This window comes from Oratosquilla oratoria, chromosome 36 (genome assembly GCF_046742065.1).
Source record: "Oratosquilla oratoria isolate Oo_2021 chromosome 36, ASM4674206v1, whole genome shotgun sequence".
NCBI lineage: Eukaryota > Metazoa > Arthropoda > Malacostraca > Stomatopoda > Squillidae > Oratosquilla > Oratosquilla oratoria.
Genome location: NC_134812.1, coordinates 4,546,455 through 4,558,514, shown reverse-complemented (window position 1 = coordinate 4,558,514; position 12,060 = coordinate 4,546,455). Strand labels below are relative to the sequence as shown.

Here is a 12,060-nt window from a genome sequence, read left to right as displayed (position 1 = left end):
ACGATGAATCGAGTAAGAATAATTGTCACAACAAAAAAGAATTATATTCTATCTTATCTAATACACTGTGGTTAATAATACTATATTTATGTTATATTGATTATATTATATTACACAGTGAAAACAAATGGAAAAGTAATGTATATAGACTTCATATATGACCTCCGTTCATTATACTTTCGTCACTATCATAGTGACTATGGTTGATGAGTGTTTACACTAGCATTACCAGAGAAGTAATCACTGCAAATCGCAGCTAATTCTTATTAGATGTTTATCCATGTTGGTAATGTTAAATTCACCAAAGTACATTCTTGGGTCATATGATTATTCTTACGTAAATAAACAGTTTTTATTTTGTCAGGATGCCGGACGTTTTAGCCTCGGACGTTTAGGTCCCAGACGTTTCGGCCTCATGATATTGTCAACCCCAGACGTTTCGGCCTCATGATATTGTCAACCCCAGACGTTTCGGCCTCATGATATTGTCAACCCCAGACGTTTCGGCCTCATGATATTGTCAACCCCAGACGTTTCGGCCTCATGATATTGTCAACCCCAGACGTTTCGGCCTCATGATATTGTCAACCCCAGACGTTTCGGCCTCATTTTTACACACCATTACACCCTATAAAAATCAGTTAATTTGCTTTGTAACAATATCCAATGACATTTGGCATGTTTTCATTAGTAACCAAGAAAACACTTACATTTATTTTAAATTAAAAAGTATACTTATTTTTTTTATTATTTTATTGGATAATTTCAAATCTGTGTAGAATTCTATAATCAATGATAAAATTAGATAAAATATTTTGAATCAATGAGGAATGTAAAATAAATATATTGAGATCAGCTCCATTGGGGAAGGCCCTCCAAATACAAAAATAATAGCAGTTGACCTCAGGTCAGGAGTGACATAACCTGTGGAATAACATAAATATTTTTTCCCGCTTAGAATAGAGAATAGAAACAGTTTCCTAACACATTATATATTTGACTGACTAAAATTCTCTTGTGAAGCCAAAAAATATTTTCTTAAAAGTGAAAATATACCTCGATTTCATAATAGATTTTTTTTTTTGTAGAATACTTTGAATATTCCCTTTGTGAAGTCACAAGATCTTTGTCTATAATAATTTAATGGATTAAAAATTCGGATCACCTGAAGAGTTGTCGCCCCAGACTTCGAAAGTAATAATTCTTGAGGTGGGCTATTCTGGGGTGACAATTCTTCAGGTGGGCTATCCTAGGATGACAATTCCTAACCTAACCTAATCTGGCGTAACCTAACCTTACCTTATCCAGTCTAACCTAACCTAACCTTACCGTACCTAACCTAACCAAAATTGGGTGACGATTCTTCAGGTGATGTTGGCTGGAGTGACAATTCTTCAGGTGGGCTATCCTGGGGTGATGTTCCTTCAGGTGGACGTTCTGGAGTAACAGTTCTTCAGGTGACCCAAAAATTCCCTGGTGGAGCCAAATAAGTTTTGAAAAAATACATCACTTAAAGGCGGTATACACGAATGGGGCCAACAATTTCATTAGGCTGAAACGTCCGTACACGATTTTAACAAAGCCTATAAATAATTACTACACATACTACATAGGGCACGGTATCCAGTGCTTTAAGTGCTCTGTTTGCACCATTGACAAACATATCCTATTGTCTGCACTTCTGGTTCCCCTTTTCAATAAACTTTCTGACCTTCCTACTTTAACAAAACCCTGCTGTTGGCGGGCCAACATGGTGAGTTAACGTTTTACGGATGGGTGTTTCGGTCAGGTGCTGCCAGGTGAGGGTGTTGTTCTGTACTGTGTCACCCAATACCATCTGCCGCATGGTTAGCTCGTCGACGACTAAACCTGGTCCCCCGCCAGTGAGGTGGACGTGTTGGACACCCAGCTGGAGGTAAAAGGAAACCACCACAAGGACAGAAGAAATATTCTAGTAAATGGCCTTCAAACCACGTTATGGGTCACTAAACCACGCGTTTGCTGTGAGTGGCATTCTTACAGTGCCTGCAGGCTGAATGATGTCCCAGTGTTGTGGTTGTACTGAAGTGGCCCCTGTAGGGCTAGCAACGCTCCTCTATGGTATTTTATTTAAGCCAGGACGGGTGCCCCCCACCCCCAACCTGGCTCGGAAAAGCAAATCGTCTGGATATACCTGACTTGAATATTTGGGTTAAGTATGCCTTGTGTCAAGCAACTACCGCCTGAGCCGACACTGCACGGCCCGCGGCTGTCTTCCCCTAGTGTCAAGGTGGTGGGTGCGTATACTCTCCTGTGACCCTTGGGACTATTGGGCCCAGTAATGGGTGAGGATATGGGAGGGCGAAGTCATAGATATATGTATTAAATGCATGGTAACCAAAAGCGACTCATATGGTTGAGGCTTTGCAACCTACCCTTGTCACAATCACCAAACCCGCTGTGCAGGGTGCCGGGATATTGTAAATGAGACATAGATACGTCAAACCAGGCCCAGGTTGAACACCCGATAGGCACTCAGTGTTAGCGCCTGAAGCATTCTTTCTCCCCGGACGGCCGACTACTCTTTTTTTTTTTTTTTTATCGGCGAAGCTCAGGAAGTTTAAGTTAAATATAATGGCTCACTCAAGGGAGAGAAGACAAAACAGTGGCAGTGTTGGAGCGATGACGCACCCTTGTCTCCTGCATCAACAGCATTCTCTGCCCCAGAATATCCGGCCGAGAAATAGTGGCCTGAAGCTGCCAGAACGTATATTTATTCTGGAAGTAGGTAGAAACAGTTTTGCCTGCCGCATCGTCAACGCTTGGAATAAGCTTCCAACTGATTCGATTGAAATTCCCCCCCTTTTTTTTTTATCCGACCTCGTATACCGAAAAATCTCCCTTTGGTATTCTTTATCAATGTAATTCCCTAGGGAAAAAAAGGATAGGAAACGTTGATGAGCCTTTCACATACAAACACAATCAGAGAAAATTAATGTCGTTTTTTCCAGCGTGTTAGACCTGTGGCTAACAACATAGGACTTGCGTAGGACTGCACGAAAAGATGACGAGATATGAAAATACAATATACAAAGAATGTACAAACATACCAAGCTTAATATGTGATATACACATTTTTATTATTATTAAAAGAAACTATGACCCATAAGGGATTAGTTCAATTGAAAAGAAAGAACTATGCACTGGCTATAAATGGCACAATCCGGACAATTAGCTTTCCATGATAGCGTTTACTTAATTATCTTTTCAATTCCAAGACATATTTCTTCTTTGGTGAATAGTGCATTGCAGTTGCTCGTTTTTTATATTTAAATGTCACGTTGCTTTAGCTGACAATGAGGATATAACAAGAAACGTGTAAGTGGGTAATAGTCTAGGCTCTAGTGATCGTGAAGAAATAAAATTTAATAAGAAATGGGGAAAATGAACAGTACAAATCACATTCTAGTTCCTGGCTTCTGGAGAGCCAATTTTGGAAAAAGTATATATATATATTTACGACCACTGGTCACATACGAGGCCAACCCGTATGTGAAAAGTATAATGAGGCCAGATACTTTGTCAGCCCGGAGGTCATTAGCGCAGTCAGAGGTCTAGACCAAGGACGGGTCACGGAGGGAGGTATGGGAGGTGTCAATTTAAAATGTTCGCGGGTTCGGGCGACAAAAACGTCCTCGGTCTCATTATGGACGACGGTCTAATTAGGGGACCGCATCATCTCATACATGTCATGACACTGCCTGGAATGGATGGTACTGAATAGATGCCCTCGCCATGCCGTTCCCCGTCGCTACCTGGTGAGCCCGAAGAGATTATCGGTTAAAAGAAATACCAAATGTATATCTTATTCAATATTGTTTTTATCAATATACATGTATTGCCTTAAATTTCAAAATGTATCCAATATTGATAATTGTATAAAAATGATGTATTACATTGTGTATTTGGTTTTTATTCTGAATATGATTTTTACAAACATTGTAAAAACAAACGCACACCTTATTCGATATATCATTGTTTGACCCCTTCATGGTCAGCCCATACCTGCCTGTTGAAACACGTCAGCCAAGTTTCCCACTCGGAAACAGAAAAATGAGTACGTTATGATCCGAGGACGTTCTCACCGGTAACCGTATGGGATCCCCAGGTAAGGTCACATACAAGCCAATAGCATGGTCAGCTGTCTAGATGAAATGTAAAAATAGATAAATAAATAGATAAATAAATAAATAAATAGATAAATAAAAAAAAAATAACAAAGAACAGAAAAAAAGAGGGACCACTAAGATTTTGGGATCACATGAAGAATCGTCACACCAGATTTCGACAGGGTGACAATTATTCATATGGGCTCTCCTAGGATGAGGGGGGTGTTACTATTGGAGTTCCCCAGGACTCGTTTTTGGGTCCCTTAGTGTTCATTATGTACATAAACTACTTAGGCAATGGGATTATTGGTGATATTAGTAAGTTTGCGGGCGGCACTAGAATAGGACGCCAAATTAGGTCAGGGATTCTGCAGGAAGGTCTAAATAAATTGTTCGGTGAAATAGCAAATGAACTTCAATATCTCAATGTGCACTGCGTTAAACGTAGGTTTACACAACTCAGGAAGCAGATATAGCTTAGATAACATATTTTAGGGAAAACTGAATGCGAGAGAGACTTGGGAGTTCTAGTGAGTCCTGACCTTAAATCCAGGAAACAGTGCATTAATGCCAGGAATCGAGCTAACATAGCATTGGAAGTCATTGCTAGGATGATTACAAATAAAAGTGCAGAGGTAGTTATCAAACTTTTTCTTGCGTTAGACTCATCTTTGACTACACTGTACAGTTTTGTTCTCCGACAAATAGAATGGATATTGATTAACTAGAATAAGTACAGAGTGGAATGACCAAAATTATACCTAGGATCAGAAATTTACCTTACGAGGACAGGCTTGGCGCATTAATTTACACTCTCTGGAAAGACACAAAATGCGGGGGTGATCTAATAGAGGTGTTCAAATGGATCAAGGGCTTTAACAAGGGTGATGCAGACAACAGGGCATAACTCACAGTAATAAGTTTAAATTCAACAAGTTTAGATTTAAGAAGGAAGTAGGCGAAATCTGGTTTACCAATAGAGTGGTTAACGAATGGAATAGATATTGTAACTACGTAGTGAGCACTGAAGCTATCGGTTGTTTTAAAAGAAGGTTAGATAACTTTATGGGTGGGGATGATAGGTGGCAATGGACATGGGACTGCCTAGTGTAGCCCTTATGGTCTCTTGTAGTCTCCTTAATTTTCATGTTCATATGTTCTTAGTTCTATTCTAACGCGAATTATATTTATTTGGGACCATCGACGATGGGAAAATGCAAACGACCGTAAATTCCAACACTTTGGTGTCTTTTCTGACACGTTTTGATACGGAAAAACGACATAAATGTTCATTTTTATTTATCACACATTACCAATGTAATTGTTCATATATTTACAAGGGTATTTTACATACAAATGCACATGTCTGAAATCACAGATCGTCTTGGAACGACGTGACGTCATGTCGACTACAAGGAAACGTTAAAGATATACAGCTAGATTCTAAAGTTCAGAGGCAACATTGTGTTATCTTTCTGCTCGTAGATAACACCTAAGCCGTTGATTGCTCACAAAATGTCGCAGATAAGACATCACACACACATTGTTATCTCTTGTCAGCTGTTTCATAATAGACTGTGTGTACTACCCGTATGCGCTCTGGGCTTTGACCACTAGATAGTTCATTGGACAATACGCTCTGTTAAAGGTACGGTTACACTAATCAACGGATGGGTTGGAGCCTAGGGTTTTTCTTCCAACGCTGGAGGGTTAGGATTGGAATCCAAGCCGAGGGACGTCCAACGCAATACCGTTGTAGTCTACACCAAGATCTAAGAATATAAGGTCTAACCACTTCCGACCGAATTTCGAGGGAGTTGGCGCAGCGGGCCCGTGAACGTCACCTGGCTGCTCAAAGTGGGGTTAGCGGGTCCTATAGCTGTCAGTTGAAGCTGGTCCGTCGTTCAAAAATGACGTTGCCTTCGCTCGCACTGCTCCACGCAATTAGTTATATTCTGACAAATATTATATAAAATATATATATATAAATATATATAAAATATTATAGTTCCTGTCTATATATATGAATATATAATATATATGATATATAATATATATATATAATATATAAAATATTATAGTTCCTGTCTTCCTTGGCGTTTCACAGTTTTCTTCAGTGTATCACAAAGAGAAAATGGACTCAGCCAAATGACGTCAGAAGCTGCGCAGAAGAATGTAAACGGTCTGACCTGTATATTTAGACCTTGGTCTACACCTCGGAAGAGATCCAAGGGAAACTAATGATATATGTTAATAGTATTCATATTTACATATTTGAAATGTATGTATACAACTTATTCAGTAATAAGAGATAAATTATTTAATAGTATAAAATTATCTTGAAATAGAATTTTTTTATGGAATATATATTGTGGCAATAATTAAACAGTCGTTTGAATACTGCACTATGTAAACATTGGTAATTTCTCTTTCGAGTGAAAACTTTTCTCACCATTTGCTTAATATCTACACTTTTCGCTGTGATAGTGTGGAACACTGAAGTTACCCATGCTCTAATAGGGAAAATACGACCACAAGAGGCGCTGTGGGATGTGATCTCTCTCACTGAGTCAGCCCGTCATTTACCATTTTCTATGGATGACAAATATCTTCTGCATGGTGCTCGATAATCTATGTGATTCACCATGGCCTTGGATCACGTGTTGGATCATGTGTGTATGTGTGTATGTCCATGTGTGTGTGTGTGTGCATGCGTGTGTCTATAAGATATGCAAAGATCGTCAAATATGAATTTTAGAGAGATCGTGAGTCGTTCAAAAATTATTTGAGATAAAATATTTGAGAAAGAAAGTGACATAGGCATTAGCTCTGCCAATGAGAGTTGTTCGTTCTGGATAGAGGGTGGGGCTTGCTCTAGCTCCTTTTATGTGATTGGTGGGAATTTCTCTACACTGTAAGGCTTGACTTACGTGTAACAACTTATAGGACGAACGAATGCAAAAATGGGACAACTAGCTTATCGTTGACTAATGTAACCCTATCTTAACCCATTCAACTCATGTCAGCCGCTTGTGGTGTAGATACGAAAAACCGGATATGGTAGGCCTCGCGCCGGCCCGTACATCCGAATATCATCTGATGCGGCTTGACCGCGCGAGGATTGACGTCATATTTTTCTGGTGTTTGATCAAACCTTTTGGTGTTTTATGATTTTTTGTTTTATTTGACCAAATGACAAGACATCTTGTCATCGGAGTTTAAAGGGTTAAGCCGAGTGGCAGCCATGTTATGACTCCCGCTGAATGTGGAAGTGGCGGGAAACAGCAGAGTAATTTTACACTGAGCTCTATGTAAGGATAAACGCAAGTAATAAGTGAGAAATGGAAATGAGACGATTGAGAAAAGGAGATGAGATGTTTTGACCAAGAGACGTTTTGGATTTAGGACATTATGACCGGTCACCCTATGTAAAGGGTAAGAAACGCGATATCTTCCCAGTGAATTCTTTCTTTATGTATACTGATAACGTCCATTCTTATATATGAGAAGGGAAGAGAAAAAAAAATATATATATATATATATATATATATATATATATATATATATATATGCAAAATAACCACAGAAGGGAAACTTGTAGACAGTAAGTACTCTTGTATATTGCATCTTCAGGCATAGACATTTTAGTCTGAAAATGTAATATGCGAAAGTACTTACTGTCTACAAGTTTCCTTTCTCCTGTGTTTATTTTGCATTTTTGTATCACGGTAATGTGATTGCTTCCATATATATATATATATATATATATATATATATATATACATATATATATATGTATATATATATATATATATATATACATACATATACATATATTATATATATGTGTGTGTGTGTGTGTGTGTGTGTGTGTGTGTGTGTGTGTGTGTGCGTGTGTACGTGTGTGTGTGTGTGTATGTCTTTTCTTTCCTTGTTTATTCTTTTCATTATTTCTTTACTTATTCTGTCTTCCACAATTATTTTTACATTTATACATCATTTTGAATCGGTTAAGATCTGATACATCTATTAACCCCTCAATTGAAAAAAAAAAAATATATATATATATATATATATGTATATATACACATATAAATAGATGCATATGGACAAGAGATTCACTATGGTTATTTGTAGCAGTTTCTTGAAGGTGCGAAGGTATGAAATGAAATATTGCTCATATCTATGTAAAATGAACTTTGTCAACTTGTTTCGGAGCTGATCATCTCCGCAAATCCTGGAAAGATGATGTATGCGGATAGCATGCAGGTGGTTCAAGTCACATTTTCAGAACCCTTCAGTCCCCAGCAGTGGAATGAAATATATATACTAATACAGAACGGCAATACTGTTATTCTCCTAGACCTAACCTAGCCTTTCTAGTGCGAATTCTGATAATCATCACTAGATTTCTACAGATAGGCACATGCAATCGTGATTGTATACATCACGAGATTACACGAACGCAAGAATAACACTGCTGAAAATGGAAATAAAATTGTTCAAAATCGAACCTCAGGTGAAAAGATCGTTCATAATATTTTCTTTGGGCGTTCGGGCAGTTTATTCTGCACATGTTGATATTTTCGTTGTAATTTCGACTCAAAAGAGAGGAAAAGCGTGTGCGGAATTTCTCAATGTTGTCGACTAGCACGAGACCTGAGTGTCACAAGATGGAGGTCGGTTGCGTCACTCCGAACGGCCCATTGGGCTATTCAGATTTCTGAAAAGATCAACGGCCCTGCCATAGGGAAATCGCTGGTGGTCGGTAATAAGATAGATAAATAGATAGATAGATTACAACACACACTAATTAGTCCCCAGTACAGAGATTTTCATCTTATCAACCACATTCACTTTTTCCATTTCAATTCCTTGCATAGGTTTTGTGTCGACGACAGATCGCTTGATTTCGGTCGAAGGTGGTCGGAAACAGGTCGTAAGCTTGGTGTGACTGGGGCTTTGCACAAGACGACTAGACGTCATTGAGAAAAAGGCTGTATTCTAAACAAGCACGCAAATGCTCCTTAACATATTTCCTTAAACTCCAACACTGTTTCAACATTTTTCAATCATTTAATGAAATAAATATTGAACGTTTACACACATTTTTCTATGGTCTGCGTGGCAAAAGATTCTTTTTGACAAATATGTAGTCATTGGCCAAGTTAGATTTTTTGGTGACTTCAGAAAAGACCTGGTAGCCCTGTCTCACCATGTACCTCTTCAGTGCGTATTTTCCTTCATTCCCGTGAAGAAATTCCACTGACAGGGTCTGCAAAGAGAATCAAATTACAGGATAGAAATGTCGGTCCTCTACAGCCCATAACAAAAACATAAACGTTATATGTGTATATATATATGTATATATATATATATATATATATATATATATATATATATATATATATATATATATATATATATATATATGCTGTCAATCCAGCATGTGATCCAAGTCCATAGTGAGTCTCTTGATGGATTTAAGATATATGGTGATTGCTTGCAAAGGGATAATAAAAAGAGAAAGGATGTTCACACACACACACACACACACACACACACACACACACACACACACACACACACACACACACCCCCACACACACACTATCTATATATATATATATATATATATATATATATATATATATATATATATATATTGTTTATAATTCAACTATACTTGTTTATTATTTAACTGTACCTTGTTTATTATTCAACTATATTTGTTTATTATTTAACTATACCTATGCATTTTTTATGTATTTTATTTGTTATTTACATTATTATAGTTTTTATTTATTCATTTATTATCATTATGATTTTTTTTCGCATCCGACCTAGATATGGACCAAAAGGTCTCCTGTCGGCATGCTCCACCTTTAAAATCCTTTGTAATCCTTTGTAATACACACACACACACACACACACACACACACACACACACACACACCAACATATATATATATATATATATATATATATATATATATATATATATACTGTATATACACACAAAGGGCTTTTCCACCTTACCAAGGAGGTAGCCAAAGTCAAAAGGCATACACCCACTCCTACCTATTTCATTTCCACCCATTCCAATTCCATCCATCACCTTTTCCTCCGCCTCATCTTGGCTCCTCATGGATGACGGGTCATCCCTGTATCCTGCCCACTGCCCTGGGTCAGAAGTAATGCAGCAAGACACAACACACCCAAATTAAGGCCGCTTCACTTAATCGGCTATCCCTCCCCTCTCCGTCCCTTAACGTAGAAAAATAGAAGACGGGGAGAAATATCTTCGGGTTGTGTCAAAATATCATTCACACATAACTACCCCCTAACCCACACCATTCCCCACCCTAACTTACATCACAGTATCATTATACACAGCCATTCTCCACTCACACCTATCTCCTGTCTTCTCCCTTCCTTGCTTAACAGAGATTCCCCTCTTGCTCAACGCCACTTTCACCCCATCCATCCATCTCATCCTCGGTTGTCCCCTCAAGTTCACTCCATCCACCTCTGCCTTTCACACCTTTTTTTACTAATCTTTCTTCACTCATTCTTTCTATGTGTCCAAACCATCTTAATACTCTTTCATCAACCTTATCTGCCATCTCCTCTTCAACACACACACACACACACACACACACACACACACACACACACACACACACACACACACACACACACACACACACACACACACACACACACACACACACACACGGGTTTTAAAAGATATAACATCGGCAGTAACCAGTTCTTCTAGTCATGAGGACAGTATCGTGCTCCGAAATGGTGGAGTTTGGAGGCGATAAAGGGAAGATTGAAGGAGGGGAATTGAAAATGAAATCTATTTATTTCTTATTTCTTAATAAAGATTAATTTTCATTCTTAGGAGAATGTCGCGTGACTCTGGTCCGTAGGGGTGTCAAGAACTGACTGCATGGAACTTAGAGTTAATAATCCAGTTGAGATGGTTACTGGTTTTAGACTCCACTGACATCATGCAGACACTCACATAACTCCACGCCATGCACTTGTCGCCATAATACACAACTCCGAACTCAACAACCTAGGACGTAACTCACCTGAATATCGACCTTGTCCCAAGGTATCGTTCGGAGGACACCGAGCTCGGCGCCCTCGACGTCGAGGCTGAAGTAGTGGACGGTGGAAACGTTGAGGGCCGCCAGGATGCTGTAGAAGGGCAGGCACTGGACCAGGGTGTGGGTCGCCTTCGGTGCTGCATGCTGAGACCCCACGCCGGCGATTTTGCCCAAGTTGAAGTTCTGCTCGAACATCACCTGTGGACAAGAGGGGCGCAGGGGGTCGATGCCACCGCGGAAGGAAATGTATTATCAGTATTGTTATTATTGTTATTATTATTATTATTATTATTATTATTATTATTATTATTATTATTATTATTATTATTATTATTATTATTATTATTATTATTATTATTATTATTATTATCATTATTATTATTATTATTATTAATACTTATTTATTTTGTTATTATCATGATTATTATTATCATCAATACTATTGTTCTTATTATTATTATTATTATAATCAATATTATTGATATTGTGGTTGTTGTTATTGATAGTAGTATTAGTGCTTTGCTGCATTGTTTCTGACCCGGGCAGTGAGCAGGAGTCAGGAATGAACCTTCATCCACGAGGAGCTAAGATGTGAGGGGGGACAGGGTGGTGGATGGGAGTGGATTGGGTGGGAGTGAGTGCGTGTCTTTGACTTGGATACCTCCCTTATAAGGGGGGATAGGGACTTGATGTATTTAAAGATAATACCTTTCTATACACCAAATCCCTATTCCACTTTGTAAGTAATATTTCGCCAATGATATAATTGTTAAGTCTCCAGAAGTGCACAC

At 38.4% G+C, this 12,060-nt stretch overlaps 1 protein-coding gene across 2 annotated transcripts in view; it reads right to left on the bottom strand.

Moving 5' to 3' along the window:
• Positions 1–8,092: 8,092 nt before the first annotated feature.
• Positions 8,093–12,060, bottom strand: part of LOC143019016 (protein Star-like) — an 18,048-nt gene continuing 14,080 nt past the window's right edge. For both annotated transcript variants that reach the window (XM_076174715.1, XM_076174716.1), the window contains exons 6-7: positions 11,252–11,467; positions 8,093–9,423 (exon numbers count right to left, since the gene is read on the bottom strand). In XM_076174715.1, the coding sequence (XP_076030830.1) occupies positions 9,262–9,423; positions 11,252–11,467 (378 nt within the window). In that variant the 3' untranslated portion in view covers positions 8,093–9,261. The remainder of the gene's footprint in view (positions 9,424–11,251; positions 11,468–12,060) is intronic.